Below are 20583 nucleotides of genomic sequence, written 5' to 3' on the forward strand. Positions count from 1 at the left end.
GCCTCTGTGCATCTTTAGGAGAGGGGACCCTTTCATCTTCCCATACCCCTCCTCCCCCCTTTCAGGTCCCCCAAGCTGCTCCCCGGCTGCTTTCTGGACGTTAGCCTTTGCTGCTGCTTTGGTGGACTCTTGTCCTCCTGAGAGGAAGCCAGTGAGGCTCAGCTCCCGGCACCTTTCTCAGAGGACTTCCCGGGTCCCACCGCAGGAAGTTAGCCTCATCCGTGTTGGGCCTGCTTATTGTTGCATGTAAGCGGCCTGTGCAGGAGACGTGAGCTCCTCCCGCGGCTGGTTGTGTGGTGTGCACCAAGTTCAAATGCAGGCAGGCTCTTGAGCAAGTGCTTCCTGGGAAGCGAGGGGTTGAAAACGAGTGGTGACACGGAGCGACACAGGAAGGCCGTCAGGTACAAAATACTCATGTATTTATGAATTCATGACCAAATTAAATATGAAACCTTATATAAAAAGAGGTGTGGTTTTTGTTTTTTGCCCCCATCCTCTCCGTCTCTGAACCAGCTCTGAGGGACCCGAGTCTGGGGAAATGTCTTGCCCCCATGTAACCCGTGTCCTGCTTTCTCCCCTTTATTCTCTGGGCTCACCCTGTGTGTGTGTGTGGGGGGGGGTGTTTTCTACTGCCTCCCTGGGATCCAGAGGGGCGGTTCCTGGGGGGCTGAAATTCAGCACCTCCTCCTTCCCCCCACCTGCCCTTCCCTCTGGGGACAGGGACATCTGCTCTGATCTGGCGCACCCACAGCCTCCCAAGGTGGTTTCTCTGGGCTGCAGGGCTCTGTGTGGGGCAGAGCGGCCCTAAGAGAGCTGAGGGTCAAGGGTGGCGGGTCCCTGAGGGGTGAGCTGGCCCTGGGTGCTGAGGGAATTCTGTGGCCACTCTCCTGTGGGCTGCCCTCTACTCCTTCTCGGCCTTCACTTTCCCCAATGGCCTTTCCTCTCTGGCTCTAGGTTCCTCAGCCCTGCAAGCACCTGGGAGACCCATTGCCCCCTCCTCTTTAGAACTGAGCTCTCCCTCTCACCTAGATCTCAGGACATGTGTCCCCATCTCTGTTCCCCTGCCACAAGGATGCTGCCGAGGCTGCACAGGTCCTCTTCTGGATGCCCCCTTCCCCCACCTCAGCCTCACCCTTGAAGCTGTGGGCAGAGCTGGGGTGCAGGGAGGTTGGATAGCCAGCAGAGGGCAGCACACGACTGGCTTCCAGCCAGCTAACCAGGAGGACTGGAGGGAGGCAGTCACAACTTTGGAAGGTAAGGCTCAGACACCATGGGTTCACCCCACTCTAGACCTGCCCCTACCTGGGCCTCTCGTCTCGACAAGGACTAACCTCAGAGCTCTAGGTCTTGGCACCGCACAATCATTGCAGGATTGCCTGGGTTTCTGGGTTTGCTCTATCCCAGACCTAACTGCCTCACCCCAGGTCCCTGGGACCTAGCCAGTCCCTCTCCCTGAAGCATCTTTCTCAGGGGACGCCGTAGCTCTCAACTCACTGCCTCCTGGCTCTGCAATTCCTCATCAGGACCCACCTCATAGCATTAAAAAGGGTGTAGGGGCCACAAGCTGTTTTAATCCCCAGTCTCATCCTTCCTTTCTAGATGAACCTTGCTTTTCCTTCTGTTCAATCCTCCCTTCATCCTAAACCAGCACTAGGTAGGGCTTTATGTCCCATGATCCTTCATTACATGGGACTGTTGTTCTCCAACTGTGTCTTTTGTTGACATTGACCCTTGTCCTAAGTCCGCCAAACACAGAATCCATAAGCATCCTGCGGGATCACCCTCAGAGGTGAGGGCAGTCTACATCCTCGAGATGGGCAAAGGCAGGGTCCAATACGGCTACGTCCTGAGGCCAAAGCCCTCCCCTCAATCCTCACAACCTCAGTCACCAGCAAGCAGCAGCCCAGGAGCCGGGCTGCCCCGAGGGCTGTTGGGCAGACCCAGGACATCTCAGCCACAGCAGGCAAGGAGCCCTTCCCAAAAGGCATCAGAGTTGAAGGTATACTGAGCCTCCATCTCCTAGCCATGGGGCCTCTGTTTGGCTTTATAAAAATGTAAGCTATATAGGGTCTTTTTCTCATTTCCATTCTTTGGGGAAATAGAGGCTAGTGTTTTTTTGTTGGTGGTGAATTCCTTTTGAGTTGGTTCTTGTTTGTTTGGGGTTTGTTGTGGGTTTTTTTTGCTAATTTTGCCCCACCCCCATAAAAAGCAGTACTACCCAAGAGGCAGGGGAAGGGGCCCAGAGGAGCATGGGATTGCTGCACACAGACCCCACTCCTCCCTCCTCTCCCAATCCAGTTGTTTCCTTTGGTTTCCATCTGAGGAGTACAGAAGGGGCACTGCCTCCAGGCCTGGAGCTCTGAGCTACCTCTGCCACCCACAAATCAGGCCTCATTGCCTGCAACCTGGGAGGGATGCAGAATGCCAGCTTTTCCATGTGTGGCCTCTTGCAGCTGCAGCCCAGGATGTAGAAGCCTTGAGTTGAGCTCTGAAGGCTTAATTTCTACCCTGACTTCTCCAGTGAGGATCTGAGTAGGCTTCATGTGGAAATCCCACAAAACATTTGCAACCATCTAGTCTGTTGGGAAGATGTGGCCCATGGAGCAGGACCCTGGCTGCTCTCTGGGAAGGGGGCTGCCTCCCCAGCCAGAGCAGAGACCCAGACACGCAGGCAAGCCCTTGTGCTGGGAGGCTTTCCCCTTGACTCTAGGGTTCTTGACCCCAGGGAGAAAACGCCAGAGCTCTTGGCTCTTCCCCTGCTTCCTGCCTCCCGGAAGGTGTCTCCTGTCTTGCCTTGGAACTGGGGACCTGCCAGCAGGGCCTGGCTCCTCTCTGGCTGAGCTATGTTGGCTGGTGAGAACAGCTCTGCCCTTAGGGTCCTGGTGAGGTGGGTCCCCTTGTCCCTGGTGGGTGGCAGGGGTGATGCAGAAGAGCAGAGGGACAAGGGCAAATGGGGACAACAGCAGCAGGGTCAGAAGAGGGTGGCAGCATCTCAGACCACAGCCGAGGATGACGATGGGGAGGATGAGTTGGCTGCAGAGGAGGACGGTGAGGAGGGACTGTTCCAGAACAGCCACCGCCGCTTGGGCTGCCGCTTCAGGTGCAGATAGTCCTCCTTCTCCCGCTCCTTCCGCGCCCTCTGATAGTGGTCCTCCTCCTTCAGGTACCACACCGGGGGCCACCGGTGCTTCTCGAAGTACTCTTGGTTCTCTAGAACAGAATGCATGGGGCTTGGTTAGGAGAACAGGGGCAAGAAGGTCCACCGTCCCTTGACCTGCCTCCAAGCCAGCACCAAGTACACCTTGACCTGTGGTCCAGGACCCCATGGTCTCCTGCACAGAGCCGCTGAAGGAGGTGAAAAGGGGAGATGTCACAGTCGGCCTGGGAAAGGCACTTCTGGGGAGGAGCCCAATCAGCCCACAGTAAGTGGGAAATATCATGAGCCGGAAATGTTCTTGATCCCCCTTCCCTACGACGCTTAGCACGACGCTTAGCAGCCCCGGGCACCACAGGATGGTGGTCATTTCCCTTCCCAGTTGCATGGATGACTGGGAGCTGCAGTGGCTGCCACTGACCAGCATCGCAGCAGGAAAAAGCCAAATTCAAAATGGAAAGCTGAGTTTCTATTCAATGTGCATTGCTTTCACACCACGGTCACTCAAAAAAAAAAAAAAAAAAAAAGTAAGTCAGGGGCCCCGTAAGTTGGGAAGAAAAACAGGAAAGACCAAGATGAGGGAGGAGGGGGAGGAGAACAGCCTCCAGCAGGAAGGGACTCTGCAAGGTTGAGGGGTGAGGGGGCCCTGCAGTCAAGGTTCTGGGGGGAATCAGGAGGAAGAGCAGCAGCAGGACACAGGTTATTCTGGAGGGTGTGAAAGGAGTGGGGTCAAGGGAGTGATGCAAGGCTTGAGAAAGAAAATGCCAGAATGGTTGTGACAAATGTGAAAACAGGAGAAAACAGAGCTGGGGACTGGTCGGGTGCAGCGACAACCCTGCAGTGGGAAGAGGGTCAGAGCCTAGTGGACGGAGCCTGGTGAAGACCCAGGAACGCTGAGTGGCAGACTCTCCCTGGAGCCCGTGGATTCTGGGTTAGGCTCTTGGACCTAAGAAAATCATTAAGAAGAAACAGAACTGCAGGCGACTGCAAGGGATATTTAGATCTGGGTGGTCCACGCTGTGGATCGTGCCCGTTCCTAAGTTGGGAAATCAACTTAGTGGGTCGTGTGCAGCATTTTTTGTCTTTTACATGCTTTTCTATGTGTATACTGGTCATGATATCAAACATAATTTTTATTGTGGTGTATATCCAAAAGAGTCTGAAAACTACCAACTCTGGTCCAATGACCTCTTCAAACCTTTGAGAAACAGAAGCCCAGAGAGGTAGAGTGAGGTCCTGAGTTCCCCACCCACTCCAGGACAGTGCTTTTCCCAGGGTCCTCTCTGCATGGCCAGAGACACCTCTGCAGGCTGCTCCCATGTCCAAGGTCAAGTGAGGCCCAAAGATCTCAGCCTCCTTTGGGTTCCTGGGGATAAGTGTGAGCTGTGGACCCAAGCTGAGGGCGCTTCGACACAAGTAGGGAGCAGCAGGTGCTGCTGGTGCTGGCTCTGGATGCTCACCTGGGGACATAGCCTTCATGTCTCGGGGGAACTTGCGGCACACGTTGTTGTAGTTGGTGCAGATGTGGTGGAGACACCAGTCGGCCAACTGGTACGCACAGTGGAACTGTGGAGGGAACACAAGCGGGTCTGTCCTGAGATGCCACAGTCTCCTTCAGAGCTGCAGCACTGATGCAGTGTGGACCCCACCTCCAGAGCCCACCTGGACTGGAGGAAGAGGATGCTTGACTTGACCAATTCCACCTCGCCATGGTCCTGCCCCTGGTGTCCACCCTACAGATATCCATGGCCCTAGGGGTGCTTCCTACTGCATCTGCCCTCCCCGGCCCTTGCCCCATCAGCAGCGAAAGTCTGCACCGGGGTAGTCCTCCACCAAGACGGGCAACCCTGAGAGCAGACCTTGCGTTAGCTGAGCTCTGACTTCATAAGATAAACTTTGGTGGCTGAATTTCTGGCATTGTGGGGGCTAGCATGGGAGATTTTGCTTGCTTGTGTGGAATTAAGGAGGTGGGCAGTTAGTTTTAAAGAAAGAGTCCTCAATGACTGAGCCTAGATTCCCTCGCTGCCCTGTGGCGGCCTAGTCCCTTCTTTCCGTGGCCAGCTTTCCTCTGGGGGTGTCTGGGAGTTCTCTAGCTTTTGTCATGGAGGATAAAATGAGGTCCACCCAATGAGAAGTCCAGTCTGACAACAGCTCCCTTCCTACCTACCACCCGCCCAGTCCCAGAGTTGAGACTGTGGTGGATTCTTCCCCTGCCACAATACCTGAGCCAGTTCCAAGAACACAAGGACGTCCCCATCGATGTCCACCATCATCTGAGTTGCTTCCATCAGCCCCGTCACTGTGTACTGCTCTGTGACACACACAGTCAGCAATCAGCTAAAGAGCCACACGTAAGGACCTGCACTACTTATAGGGGCTCACTGCAGGGCAAAAAGAGATCAGGGCCAAGGGCAAGTCCCAACAGGCCAGGAAAGGCCACAGGTGACTTACATCCGCTCCCAGCAGGGGAAACTGGGATGAGGGCAAGACTTCTCGGTGGGGTGACAGAGGATCTAAAATCACTAAGAGGATTTTTCAAACTATATATGTCCCACCACATAGTCTAATGTATACCCGGTGAAATTCTCCGATAGAATTAGCCGCTGATACAGACAGGAAAGGAAGCATCATGTTTGTTGAAAACAGAAAAAGGCTGAGAACTTTGATTTAGAACTATGGTTTAGCCAGGCTCAGTGCATGCCCATAATCCCAACAACTTTGGAGGCTGAGGCAGGAGGATCACAGGTTCACGAAAAGCCTGGGCAACTTAGCAAGACCTTGTCTCAAATTAAATTTAAAAAGAACTGGAGATGTAACTCAATGATACAGCACCTGTTTATTATATGCGAGGCCCTGGGTTTGATCCCCAGCAACATACACATGCACGCACACACATGCACACACACACACATGCACACACACACATGCACACACACACATGCGCACACATACACACACACACAGATAAATACATTTCCCAACTCCATTCATGGAAAAGACCTGGAAACAATAACCACTCCTGTAGCAATGAGCATCCTCATGCACAGAAACACCATTTCCATTTCCAACTAAAAGAAACCTGAACTTCTTAAAGAAATGGTTGTCCAGGTGCAGTGGCTCACACCTGTAATCCCAGGGGCTCAGAAGGCTGAGGCAGGAAGGTTGTGAATTCAAAACCAGCCTCAGCAACTTAATGAGGCCTAAGCAACTCAGCAAGGCTCAAAGCAACTCAGTGAGACCCTGTCTCTAAACAAAATACAAAAAAGGACCGGGGATGTGGTTCAGTGATTAAGGTTAAGTGGCCCTGGGTTTAATCCCTGGTACCCCCCCCCCCCCAAAAAAAAAGAAGAAGAGGAAATGGTTGGTCTGGGGCATGAACTATACAAGAGGCCCCTACACTATCACTCCAGAAAGCAAGAAATCTCAGAGACTCTGAAGCCAACTCAAAGAGACTCCTACTGGCTAAAAATACATTATTTAAGCTTCAATAAGGATAATTGCAATGAATTAAAACCAATCAAGTGCATCCAAATCCAAAATTTCATAAGAATACTTTAAAACACTCAAATTAATTGGTCATTCTCTCAAGGAGGATAGGAAACTGATTATCTCAAAATTTAGGAAATAAAAAGGAAGAATCAAGAACCTGCCTGTCTTTCCTATATGAACTGTATACTAAGTAACCAAACAGTAGGTGAGGGACAGTTTCTCTCCATTTAGAAGTCTTCCAAAAGATAAGGGAAGAAGGAATGAACACATTGGAATATTACTGTATTGCAACAATAACTTCATAGATCCAGGCAATGATACTCAACGGCTACTAAGAGGACAAAAAGAGAGAAGAGACAATCCTTCCCTCTTCACGGAGAAAAACAACCTATTTTTATAAGGCTATAAAGCAGTCTTATAAAAATAAAATTATGTGGCTGATCTAGCCTCTAGGTTCAATTAGCAGTTTACAGGCAATATGATGGACAGAGGACTATGTTAAATTACACTATAAAAATGCAATCAGCAAAAATATAGATCTTGGAAAACTCTATAGGAACAAAAACCAGTGTTTGTTTGTTTGTTTTCTTTCAAAAAATAAATTTCAGAGGAAAAGAATTTTTTTAACGGACAAGGTACATATTGATTAAAAGCTACTTAAAAGATATTTTTTTAAAAATCATGCTATAGTATCTAAGAAAGTGTACTTGAATAACCAAATTACAAAGGAGGGTAAAGAAGTGAGTTCATAGAAAAGTCCCATAAAAAACAGTGTGGGTTCTTCTGGGGAGGAGGGGGGCACCTGTGATGGGGCAGGACAGGTGGACACTTTTTGTGTGGCTGGTTCCAGCCCCTGACAGGCATCATGATTAGAAAGACATTCTGCTTTATAATGACTCATTAAAATGAACATAAAAAAAAGAACATAAGATAAATTTTGTGTAACTAATGTCTTAATAAATGAAAAAGAAGGGGGCATAAGTTGACTTAAAAGTTATGAAGTGGTAAAATATTATGAACATATGCTTCATGAAGCTTATATATTTGTCTTATATTTGACAACAAGTTTTATATTAAAAAAAACTTCACAGAATATCTCACAAAACTTAGAGCATCACCAATAATACAAAATTCTGAATCCTGCATCTCCCAATAATCCTTAACGAGGTAGATGTATACATTTTTGTATCTGTGTTCTTGTGTGTATGGAACATTTCCAGAGAAAAGCTTTTCAATGGCATCGTGAGGTTCCAGGCAGTTCGTGGTTTAACATTTTTTTAAATTATGTATTTATTCTAACTTGTTATATTTGACGGCAGAACACAATTCAATTCATATTACACACATAGAGCACAATTTTTCCTGTCTCTGGTGGTACCAGTTTAACCTTTTCAATGGCTGCCATGGGAAAATCACCGATGTGGGCTTAACCAAGGGTAGGTACTTCTTTGACTCGCTTTCAATTGAATGCCCTAATGAAATTAAATTATAGAAATATCTTTCTATAGTTTATTTTTCCTTGGGGTCATTTCTTTGGAGATCATCTTTTAAAAGTAGAATTTTACCACACCCAAGAATTTGGAATTTTAGGTGCTCTGGGAAGACCACGCTGTTTTTCATGGGCAGCAGTGAATGACATACTGTTGTGGCTGTAATCTTGGGACACCTTTCTTACTCCCTACCCTAAAGTCCCTTCTGCCCCCCAGCTGGGGCCCCTGGGCCCCACTGCAGGATTAGCTCTTAATACTCTGATTTTGATCCATGATTTCTGCCTTCTTCCTCTGATCAAGTTGTATATTATCATTCCTTTCTTGTCATGGGATTGCTTTTATTCTCCTGTCTGTGCCCCAATCTTGATCACCCTCCCACAGTTCCAGCAGTTCTGACACTGGCCGTTTCTTGCCTGAAGCCCAGCTCAATATCTGAAGGTATTGTCTCTGGCCCTCATGACCTGCGCAGGAATATTAAACTTGACCTCAATGCCAGCACTGCGGTTTAACATTTTTTAAAATTATGTATTTATTCTATTATGTATTTATTCCTCCAATCCAACAACACACAGATACCAACTCCAATATCAGCAGAAGCTGTCTGTCTGCCTGGGTCTTTGGCCCCAGACTCCCTTCACTCCAGTAGCACCTTTTATCTCCCTCAGACCCTTGACCCAGGCTGCCCACTACTCAACCTCCCAAAGCCCAGTTCTCTCCTCAACACAGCTCTGGGATGGGCCCATTCTAAATGCTGAGCTCTGGCTCTCACAGTCTTTTTATTTTGGGTACCAGAGATTGAACCCAGGAGTACTTAACCACTGAGCCCCAGCCCCTTTTTTATATATTATGTAGACACAGGGCCTTGCTAATTTGCTGAGGCTGGCTTTGAACTCACGATCCTCCTGCCTCAGCCTCCCAAACTGCTGGGATTATAGGCATGCGTCACCACACCCAGCTCTCACAGTCTTTTTAAGGAATTAGGAATGGAAGGTCAACACTTGTTTTCTGTTTCTGGAAGAAGGAAGGAAAAGTGAAGTTGAAGGTCAAGGAAGAGGAGAAAAAAGAAAATAAGAAGAAAGGGAAGGAGGAAGCAGATAAGAAGGAAAAGCACAGGTGGAGCCTGTTCTATGCTTTATCAACCTTAGGCTGCTTGAGGGAAGCCAAGCTAAGAATGTGACGCACTGTCACATGCTGGAGACCTCTGGGCCGAGCTCTGAGGTGACCCTATGGAACATGTGTCTCACACACTTCCTCTCCTCTACACCCTCATCCGAAACTCTACCACCCGCAGGTCTCATTCCAGGGAGCTTCTTCCCTTGGCACTTCAGCCTGTCCCCAGGGGGAAAGAGAGGACAGAAGACACATCATCCCTGGGGTCTTCTTGGCCTCCCCCCAGGGCGGTCCCTGAGCGCTCCAGTTAGTTACCTGTGAGGGCAACCAGGTGCGGCAGGCAGAGGCGGTTGGCCAGGATGATGAGCTTCATGTCGTCCAGGTCCGGACTGGAGGTGAACATGCCCGTGTAGAGGTACTCCAGCACCGCCCTCATGCAGCTCTTGCTCGTGTAAGGGAACACCACCTGGGGGAAGGAGGAGGACAGGGACGATGAGGCCTCGTGCATGGAAAGAGCAGCTCAGTCCTGAGAAGCCAAGAAGCCCTGGTCCACAGGGCTGGTCTCCCGGGGGCAGGAAGCCTTCTCTGTGCTATACTTACACATGCTTAGGAGACCACGGTCCCAAAAGGTCTGGGCCCACTGCTGGTCCCCAGTTTGCTGAGAGCACCAGTGAATGGACATCTTTTAAAGAGACTTAGATTCTCAGTGGCATCCTTCTGAAACCACACTGGCTTGGAAGATGCTGGAAGGAGTCATTTCAGTCAACTACACCCCACCCTCCACATGCCTGCAGGGAGCTGTCCAAGTGGGATACAGAATGAGCAAAGGGAACACCAGCTGGTTTCTCTGGCTGCTCAAAGCTCCTGCTTTGGGCCTCCGGGATCTCTTCAGAGAAGCACTGCAACAAAAACTGCTTTCTCATCAGATGCGAGTCTGGGCACACTGGGAATTGGACAGAGCTTTAAAGCTGGTGTCTATAGTACTGAGAAGTGCCCAGGGCAGGTGGGCCCCTGGGGCTTCAGCGAATCCTTGGCCCACACTTTGCACATCCTAACCCTTCTCCCACTTCGCAGTGGCTCACATCTCAGCCCTCCACTTAGCCTCATAAGTGCATGGTTTCCCGGAAATCTTTGGAAGCTCATATTCTGGACTGCAGGATGTGATGCTGAATTGCTCTTCGTTCAGTTTTTCCTTCAAGTACTTGGCGAGCACTTGCTAAGAGACAGGCCTGGGGTGGGGGCAGGGTAGCTGGCAGAAGTCAAAGACCTAGTCCCTGCACTCAAAAGCGATTTCACACCAGCTGGGAACTGCAAGGAGAGGGTCTTTTAAAAATGCCTCTGTACAAAATGGAAGCTTATTAACCACAAGGTGAAGTGAGGGTATTATTGTTCCGGGACTCAGAGGTGATGGGGAGCATGAAGGGCTGAGGCCTGGGCCAGTCAGCTGGGCCAGGAAGATGAAAAATAGTCAGCAGACTCGGAGCAACTCTAAGGACACCTGCATAGACCCTTTCTACCTCCAGCTTCCAGTCTAGTGCTTGGGAAGGAAGAAGAATCTGAAAAGGACAGGTGAAGAAAGAAAGGTGCCTTTCTATAATCCGAAAAGAACAGGTAGAGAGGTGTTTTGATGACAAGCCTGTGCCTCCCAAGATGAACCAATTCCTAGAGACAGTAAAGAAGTTGCTGGCAAGCGTGTCTTTTTATTATATCGCAGACCACCCAATCCAGAGCCCATACCCCACCACCTTCTCTGCCCAGGGCCCTTACACTCCAGGCCTCATTCCTCTGTCCAAATCACCCCAGAACCAGGCACTAGACAGCTAAGACATTTCCCCCTGCCCCTGAGCCAGTGGACTTGTTCAAGTTAGCAAACCTAAATCTGCTTAACCTGCTTCAACTATTCCTTCCCACAGAAACCCTCCACTTCCTGACCACCCTGGTGCTTCCAGGGCTGATCCCCTGGTGTGCATGGTCCTCCCTGCACTGGTATCTGTGAGTAACAGATTAGCTCTTCAATGGCAGTCTCTCCTGATCTGTTGATCTCACCAGAGCTCAATAAGAATAAAACCTAGCTTTGAAGACACTAGTGACTTCAGTTTGGAACACATTGATTTTTTTTTTTCTACTTGTTTCATGTGTCCCAGGGAGGCAACAGAGTGAAGTGTAAAGAGCCAGTCCTGAGCCGTCCTTTCTACTCACAAGTGTGTGCAAGTCACACACTTCCTAGGGCCACACATTTGATGCAGGAATGCTGCTCAATGTGAAGATAATGTATGGAAATGCTTTCCAAGATATTATGATGTTACTGTAAATCCCTCTCCTGGAACACTGCAAATCCTTGGCTACAGCAACCATCTCATAAAACTTCTCTTGGGCTCATCACTCTGTGCTTAGCACAGTAAATGCTAAACAAAATACCATGAACTCCTGGTGCCTCCTAGGCAAATGGCACCTATGTCTCCCTCCTTCCCTCCCTTTCCCATCCTCAGCCTCACCTCCCTGGTGGAACTCTCCACAAACGGCCCCCCAAACATGGCAGCCATCCAGTCACAGCTGGAAATCAACAGGGGCTTGTGGGCACTGATGGTGCCGTCATCCAGGATGAAGGTCACGTCTGTTGGGGAGAAGAGACAACACAAAAGATAACAGTGTGAATGTGAGATAACCAACCCCCAATCAGTAGTCACTGATCCCCAACTATCCAGCTTCTTTCTGAAGCTACAAGACAGGAGAACTAACAACCAAACTTTCATCTTTAAGAGCAGGGTAGCCCCTTCTCCAGGGCATCAGGCTCTGAAACCAAATCAGAATGTTAAAGGAACCAACCCAGACACCCCTCAGAAAGCTGTCAGAAGGTAGAGCTCCTGCCTTCTAAGCATGATCCATACCTGAAAAGGTGCCTTTGGCCAAGCACTCCTTAATTCGGTTGGTGCGGCGAACATGGAAGGCCTTGGTGATCTCCTGGTTCATGAAGGCCTCATTGTTGAGGATGTTGGCCACCATCATGCGCAGATCGAAGACCTCCAGCAGCTCAGCAATGTGGGCAATGTGCATGAGGTCCCGCTCGTTCTCACCCAGCTCCCCAGTGTACAGGTACTTGAGAACTGCTCGGAAGGGCCCTGGCTGGATGGAGTTGTCCATCTTCACCACCACCATCAGCCGGGATTTGTATGTCAGAGGATCCTCTGCCATCTCTTCCTGGATGCTCACAAAAGCTCGGCTCCAGGAAGATAGCACACGACCCCTGCCGGGCAGGTACCCTGTTCCATTGCCCCTTAAGATCCCGTCACTGGTTGAAGCCCGCAGGCCGGCAGGACCAGAGCCCCCAGCCTCGTCCACGCTCTCACACACATCAAAGCTGGCTGCCCGAAGCAGAAAGTCCCGCCCGTGGTGGTGGTGGTGATGGTGGTGGTGTTGATCAGGGTGGCCCCGGTGGTCCTCTGGGCGAGCCCCCCCTGGCCCCGAGGGGCCCCCCAGCTCCCCCTCGCTCAGGTCCATGAGAAACAGGTCGTAGAACTTAGAGGAGGAGGTGGAGAGGTAGATCTTGTGGGCAAAGATGCGCACCCGCTCCTGCAGCACCAGGATGACGTCCGCGCAGAGCGGGTCCTCCAGGAGGTGGGCGGGGCACTCCTCACTGCTGGAGGGGGGGTCGGGCACCACGATGATGGGGGGCGGGGGCTTGGGGGGCAGGAAGGGTGCCTGCAGCAGAGGCCGCTGCACATTGCGGAGGTGGGACTTCCAGAACTGCAGGTGGCGGCGGGAGATGAGCGCAGCACGAATGGCATTGTCAAAGACGTCCTTGATGCCAAACTGAGCCACCACGCTGGTCTCATAATAAGGGATACCCAGCTCCTTAGCCACCTCCCGGCCTTTCTCCGGAGGAAGGATCTCATTGGGCTTGATGGGCCTGGCATTTTCAAGAGGAGAAACCAAGCATGTTAGTGGTGGAGGGAGCCTGTCTCTTGTTCCCCAGGCTGGAGGGACTCTGCTCAGGGTCCATTTCATTGGTCCCTCTCCTGCCCTGCTCTTTTTTCTCTGTCTGGCCAAATTCCTATTAGGTCCTTCAGATCCACCTTCAATCCCTTGGTCTTCTAGGAAGCCTTCTGTATCTGTGCCAACCCTCAGAGACCTCCATAGATCAAAGTAGTGATAATATCAACTCCCTGTCAATTAACCTGTTTATATATAGTCATCCCCAGTATCCAAGGGAGATTGGTTCTAGGATCCCATTTGGACACCAAAATCCATGAAAGCTCAAGTCCCTTACATAAAATGTGGTGATAGTTATATATAACCCACACACGTCCCCTATACTTGTCATCTCTAGATTACTTATAATACCTAGTACTATGTAAATGCTGTGTAAATAGTTGTTATAATGCTTTGTGAGGGAATAATGACAAGGAAATAAACAGCACATGTTCAATACAGATGCAATTTGGTGGTGGTGTGGGCGGGTATTTTCCATTCACAGTTAGTTGAATCCACACATGTGGAACCCACGGATACAGAGGGACAGCTATATTATCTCCAATAAAATTATAAGTTCTTTTCATGAAAATATTCCCTTCTCTCTGTCTTTCCTCATAGTGCTTAGCGTAGTGCTGTTCACACAGAAGGTGTGCAATAAACACTCGGATTGATGGATGAACAGATGGATGGATAAGCGCACATGTGGCTCTGACATGCGCTTCCTCTGGATGCAGGGAGAGGTAAGGCTCTATAGGATTCCCTCAGGGAGCTAGGGTGATGTGCGCGCCCTCTGTGCCGCTTCCTCTCCTCAGGCAACAGCACCCCTACCTGGCCAAGGGCCTCCTGGCCCTGTTGACAGCCTCCAGGTCGGCATAGCGCAGGTCCAGCTGGCAACCCACCAGGATGACAGGTGCTCGGGGGCAGAAGTGCTTAATTTCTGGGTACCACATGGTCTTGACATGGTGGAGGGAATTGGGGTTGGCAATGGAGAAGCACAAAACCACCACATCTGATCTGAGGGTGGGACAGAGAGGTTATTGACAGAGAGAGCTGGCAGGGGGTCACCTGCTCCCAGAGTGAGGGAAACGTGTGCCCGTCTCCACGCCCTACCCGGTGGCTCCACACCTGGCTTATGAACCTGTTCCTATGTTCTTCCACACAATGCATAATAATAGCACCTTCAATTATGGAGCATTTTAGAGCTTCAAGACTCATTTGGCCTCGCACCTATTTTTTGAGTTAGAAATTACCATTTTACCATCTCACAGTGAGAAAAATCATTTCAAAGCTAGTAGGTGGCAGAGCTGGGACTGAAATCAGGCCTCTGGACTCCAAGCCCAGGCTGTCCCCACCCCTGGGAGTGTCTTCCATGCTGTTTCTCTGCTCCTTCCTCCCAGTTTCAACAGCAGAGTTGCTTAGTTCTCTGGGAAAGCAGGAAAATCCTCCCACTTGGCTCTCTACAGGCAGCCCAGGACTCCCCTACCTCCCATAAGCAAAGCGGCGATCTTTATGGTGGTCTCCAAAGGTGTCCCAGAGGCGCAAGGAGACGCTGACGTCATCTACCACATCTCGGGAGCGTTCCAGCACCTGGAGGGGAGAGGGGAGACAGTTCTCAGGGTAGGTGCCAACTAATCCTGATATTCTCTGGCATCCCGAGGGGTGGAAGGACAGAGCTGGTACTCCCTACTATGTGCCTTGCACAACATGCTCCTCCAAGTAAAATCTCTGAAGACTCAATAACTGCACATGTTCAATACATGGCAGCCTCCAAGCCACACAGAAGCAAAAGAGACCCTAAGAGGGCAGAATCATGAATACAGAAGGGAGACCCTCCTTTGGTTCCCAGCTTTCCTTGCAATTGTATATTCATGAGCCCCTGATCTTCCCAACCCAGTTCTCACCTCTCCCAAGCCTCAGTTCTAGGATTCCCCAGTATGTAGCGCTGTGATTGCACGAGACATGGTACTCGGCCGAAGCTGGGGTCCTAGGCTCCAGCTCAGCCACTAAGAACACAAATGGTCAAAGACCCCTCCCTCAGGCTGGGCTCCCCTCAGCCCCCTCCCCAGGGGCTCCTTCTGCTCCAGCCCCCTCCCTGTCCCACCCCTAGGCGGCTCCTGTGAGCTCCAGGGACACCAAGCCACAACTTAGGAAGATGCATGGTGTGAACCCCCAGCCAAATGGCATTGTAGCCTTACCTCCTGGCAAACACGATACTGGTCGATGGCCCACACTGTGGGCACATGGGTGGCAAGCAGCTGGTATTGAGTGAGGGTGGCATTGCAAGCCCGGGCACAGATGAGCCTGGTCTTGCCCACGGCGTTGTCCCCCACCACCACGCACTTGATGGTCTCTACGTTTGGTCTTTCATAATCCATGTCAGAATCCATTAATTGGGACCTGAGGAGCAGGAGAGGAGTAGTCAGGACAGTCTGGCACAGCAGTCCTCGGAGGACCAGGGCCAGTGCATACAGCCCTCCTCAGCTGGAGCTGTCCCGGTGTGGAGCACTGGCACTGATGAAGGAGAGGGGAGTGGGCAACCTTCCGGGAGGTAGCACTGCAGGGACCTGAGGAGAGAGGAACCCATTCAGGCTGAGAGGGGCAGTGCCAAGATGACCACCTGTCTCCTTCCAGTCTCCACTATCATCTAGCTGGGCTTCTGGATAGAGAAGGCCTGTGAGAGATCCCAAGGTGGAGCCAACCCAGGGCCTGTCTTGTCCCCACTCCCCCAGAGAGAGGAGCGTCTGCCTGGGAGCTCACTCCTCCCCTTCTCTTCTCCTCCTCCTCCTTCTCCCGGGCTGTGGCAGCAACAGAACAAACAGCTGAGAGAAGCAGAGTTGGGTCCAGGTCCCCACCCCTTCCCAGCATGCCGTAGGGCAGGGCCACTTAAAAATTTAATGGATTTATCAGGGCTGGGAGGCAGCTCTCTCCTGGTCTTTCCTCTTTCCCCTGGTTTTCTGTGGTGGTGGATTTCTAACCCCAGCCTGCTCGTGTACATCTTCCAACCCTAGCCCCTTTATGGAGATGCGAGAGTTTTTTCCTGTCAGCCTCTTTGGGCAAGGAAGGCTTCTGGATGCATCTGCCTAGACCTGTAGGCCTCCGCTCCTCTACTTGGGGTCCAGCATGTTGCCCATGTGTCTCCCTCAGCTGAGGGCCCGGCTTTGAGAGGGAGTAACCATGGCCCCAAACGATGGACTCCATGGCCCGTGGGCATTCCATCCCCTCTCTGGGCTGCCCCCAACCATCCCACATCCTGCCCCAGACAGGGTAGATCTGCCTTCTCAGTGCTTCCCATTCCTAAGGAAAAGGTTCTCAAGCTGAAAGACCCAGACTGCTGGCCCCCCTAGAGAAACCCACTTTATGTCCATGAGGGGAAGGGGCTGCTGGAGGAAGCAGAGGTCAGACTTTCAGTCTGAATCTCTGTGGAAATGCCTGCCTCAGTTTCCTTCAGTGTTCGGTAGACAGGAAGAAGCAGGACCCGGCCTGAGAGGGATGGCCTAATGAACAAACAGAAGGCCCTTCTGTACGCAAAATGTCATGTCAGTGCTTTAAAAGCTGTTACCAGGAATACGAGGGGCTTTGAATGGCAGCCTCCCTCGATGATGGCACCACCCTCCTAGAAGGGTTGAGCGGAGAAGGGGCAGGGTGGGCACTATGAGGAAGCTTGATTTCTCGGGGCTCATTGGCCGGCCCTGGCTCACATTCCCTGTGGGCAGAAAAAGTCATCTGGGGGGTAGAACAACATGGAATAATCCTCCCTAGGCTACAAGAGGCCGGGCTCAGAGGAGTCCTGGAGGCTGCCCAGGCGCCTCGCCGCTGAGCCATCTAGCCTGCAAGCCAGGCCACCAGCAGCAGCAGAGAGCTCCATTCCTGCCGGGCTGTAACTGGATGCCAGCATGCAGGAATGCAGAACCGAAATATCCAAGTAACGATGGCAACTGGGATTTGCGCGAGTGGATGCAGCTCAGCAACCTAAGCAAAAAGTGCAGCAAGGACTTTTCAATGAGACAGCCTCCTCCTCCTCCTCGGAATTTTTCAGGATCTGGACCCTGAATCAACAAGGGGTCTCCATGTAGCTCCCTCCCAGTCTCCAGGGAAACTATCTGCATCACTCCTCCTTCCTCATCCTCCCCCTGTAGGCCCATTATTCTAACCACCAGCTTCCTCCTCCCTCTTCTCTCTTCAGCTGAGGTTGGGAACCCCACTTTGACAGTTCCTGGTCTCAAGTCAGACAATTAGGGGATGTGTGGGCACCAGGAGGAGACATCTGGGTGTGGTTTCTATTTATCAAGTGAATAACAGAAAACATAGAATCCCTACTACAAATTATGTACAGCTGCCCTAAGCTAAAGATAAAAAACCTGCTGGCCAACAGAATTTCTTTCTGAAGTTTAGATTCTAGCAGCATGAAGTCCCGAGGCAGAAGTGGCTGGGAAGAGGCATGCAGGAGCACCTGGTTCTTATATTCATGAACATCTTGATAGTGGGGATGACACCAGGACCCCAGCAAAGCAGTGTTCATCCAAGTTCAGCTACTTTATGATTAAAACACTCAAGCACACCTTATGCCACCTCTAGGGTTAAGTAGGGGACAGCCAACCAACAAGTAGCAGAGTGACAAATAATGGGCCCTGAGTTTAGACACCATGCTTCCTAGATTGCCACCCAGGCTGAACACTCCTTCCCCACCCACTCCCAACTGCCCCTTCAACCTTTCCCTCTATGTCCTTGCACTACCTCCCAATTGTTATCAGCCTCATCATGCCGCTCTTGTCCCAACTGCCTGACCAGCAAACCTCATGGGCTTATCTAGGAAAGAAAAGGTAGTTTCACTTTTGTGGACATCAGTCTCTCCCTCCAGAAAATGGGTATGAGAGTGAGGGAAGAAAGTCTCCCAAATTTTGATTAATTTGTGCCAAGAGAACCTGGGTGAAAGAAGGTATTTGGCTTCTTATGTAATATAGTATTATATAATGCTAGATTGCATATCTATATATGTAATTATATCCATCTTTAAGATACAGACTGGCCCAGTTAAGCCAGCAGAACTCTTGGTCTAATCAGGCCTGCCTTACACAAGGAGTTGGTTCTGGATATAGTGTGCTAATGGTAATATAATTTTTGCTCTAGAACATGGCTAGTTTTCTGGATCATTGCTGATGCAGGGTGATACAACCCACTAGTGAGCTTCTCAACTTTGCCTTTCCCTCTGGCACACTCTCCTCCAATGACTCTAGACTTTTCTTCATAATTGCCTCATCCCCTCCTGAGCCTCCTGACTACCTTCCATTAACTATGGTTCCCTTGCCACTCTGCCTTGTGTATCACAAATCCCCATTTACTTCTCTCCCATGACAATCCCAAAGTCACTGATATATGCTCCCCCAACTTTTGTCCCATGATCACTGCCCCCCTCTCCAAAAACAGCCTCCTACCCAGCTGTTCTCCCAGTCCTTTATACTCAGCCCAGACTAGAGCCAAAGGTGTGCTCAGATTAGCTACAAACCTCATGGGCTCCCATTCCCACCCCCACACCCCTACACACACTCTTTGCAGAGCTCAGAAAAGGCCCCCTTTCCCTCCCACAGCTGATAGGAGGTTTGTTCATCTGTGGCTGCCCTAGTCTGGTTGCCAAGGAAACTACAGAATCTCCCTGGGAGCCTGGCTTGTCTCCTAGCAACCAATATCCCACATCCTGCATCTTACAAAACGTGAAAGAGAAGGAAAACCCTGAAAATGAAGGTAAAAATCAAAGAAGATGGATAGGAAGGGAGTATCTGGAGAAGAGCAAGCAGAGGGTGGATTAAAGGAACTCCCACGGGGGTCGCTGACATTGTAATAAGGGGAAGGCTGAAGGTTGGATTCCTCCGGTGCAGACCCAATGGAAAGCAAGGCCCCAAGGGATCTTGCATGGTCATTTAACAGAAAATGCAAGCTTAAACACACGGCAAGCCTTCTGAAGCCTAGAATGTGGAAACATTAACAACGCTAAAGATTATCCACCAGTAGTTTGCCAGAACTCAGTTGCACACACTGCAATGGAGTTGAGAGCTCAAGCATCTCCACAACCGCAGGCAAATACCCAAATTTCACTGTTTTTTTTTTCTTTTTTCTTTCTTTCTTTTTTTTTTTTTTAACAGAAACACGTCAGCCACTCTGGGCTTCCTTCTCCCCACCCCCATCCCTTACACGCTACTCTGCACACACACAATATAATTTTATATATATATATATATATATATATATATATATATATATATATATATATGGAAAGGGGAGGGACACGCCACGCCAAAACAAGTCATCTTCCTTCCCCTAAAAACACCGGAAAAGGTTAGTTTTTCGTCCCTCAGAACCCAGCAGCCCAAGCAAGAGCCCAGGGAAGAGCGAGCCCAGGGGAAGGTAGGAAGGCGCAGGCAGGGCCGGAGAGGGCGCAGGAGGAAGCAGGAGGGCGAGGCGGCGCGTTTGCTGAGGCTGCTTGCAACCCGGCCATAATAGAAATTAATCATTTACTTACACCACTACATGTGACGGGGTAATTTCTAGTGTAAGGAACACATCTCTTCCTGCTAAGCACGTTCATTTTAGTGAAATGTCTGGGGTCACTCCGCGCGTACAAGTTAGGACGACGCCGGAGCCGCCGCGCTGCTGCTGGGCTGCAGGCTCCGGGTCCCGCTCGCGTTCGATCAGAAACTCTGACAGAGCAGCCCAGGCCGGACCGCGGGCCGCGAGCGGCCGCGCGCGCTGCACTGCAGCCACTGCTTCTTCCGGATCAGCATCTCCCTGCGCCCCGGGCGCCCAATGTCATGGAGGCGCGCGGAACCGGGCTGCGCGCGGCCGTTCCAAGCTGGGGCGGCCGGGCCGCTCAGCCACCGCCTGGGCTCGACTGCGGAGGCTGCTGACGGTGCGCTGGAGTGGAGGGAGCTGGGCGAGGCCGCCGCCGCCGCTACGCGCCGGGGCCCGCGGCTCGGGCGCTGCCGCTGAGACACCTAGCGCTGCAGTCCCGGGGACCGCTCGCGACCTCCTTTTTTCATTCACAAAAAAGGAAAGGAAAAAAAAAAAAAAAACGGGAAAAGCAAAAAAGGGAGAAGAGGGGGAGGAAAAAATCGCACCCAGGAACGGCTGCTGAGACAAGGACCGCCCACCGCGGCGCACAGTTGGTGGAAAGGGGGCGTGGGCGTGGAAGGGGCGTGGAAAGACAAGGATTGGGCGCTCAGGGGCTCCGCCTTGGCCCCGCCCCTCAGCGCCGGGCTCGCCTCCTGCCCCCTCTCCTCTCCCCAGGGTAGCCACGCGGGGGTCTCGGCTCACCACTGGATGTGGGCTGGGTCTCTCCACCTCACTGGACTCCCACAGGGTTTTCTTCCCCCGCAC

The 20583-nt window shown here is 51.2% G+C and overlaps 1 protein-coding gene across 1 annotated transcript; it reads right to left on the bottom strand.

The window, feature by feature from the left end:
* Window positions 1–397: 397 nt before the first annotated feature.
* On the bottom strand, window positions 398–20343 carry Rhobtb2 (Rho related BTB domain containing 2). The gene is made up of 10 exons (XM_005329322.5): window positions 19730–20343; window positions 15411–15612; window positions 14699–14802; window positions 14044–14229; window positions 12132–13150; window positions 11739–11857; window positions 9559–9709; window positions 5377–5465; window positions 4615–4720; window positions 398–3210 (listed from the first exon to the last, which is right to left on the bottom strand). Exons 2-10 carry the CDS (start codon window positions 15600–15602, stop codon window positions 2993–2995), a joined length of 2184 nt encoding a protein of 727 aa, XP_005329379.1. The 5' UTR covers window positions 15603–15612; window positions 19730–20343; the 3' UTR covers window positions 398–2992.
* Window positions 20344–20583: the final 240 nt, after the last annotated feature.

This window comes from Ictidomys tridecemlineatus, chromosome 14 (assembly GCF_052094955.1).
Source record: "Ictidomys tridecemlineatus isolate mIctTri1 chromosome 14, mIctTri1.hap1, whole genome shotgun sequence".
NCBI lineage: Eukaryota > Metazoa > Chordata > Mammalia > Rodentia > Sciuridae > Ictidomys > Ictidomys tridecemlineatus.

Excerpts from the sequence above, each read along its gene's own strand:
- Rhobtb2 (XM_005329322.5), bottom strand. The coding sequence starts at position 15,602 with ATGGATTCTGACATGGATTATGAAAGACCAAACGTAGAGACCATCAAG. Across the intron at positions 14,803-15,410 it reads AGTATCGTGTTTGCCAGGAG|GTGCTGGAACGCTCCCGAGA; the intron begins GTAAGGCTACAA and ends TCTCCCCTCCAG. Across the intron at positions 4,721-5,376 it reads TGTTCTTGGAACTGGCTCAG|TTCCACTGTGCGTACCAGTT; the intron begins GTATTGTGGCAG and ends TTCCCTCCACAG.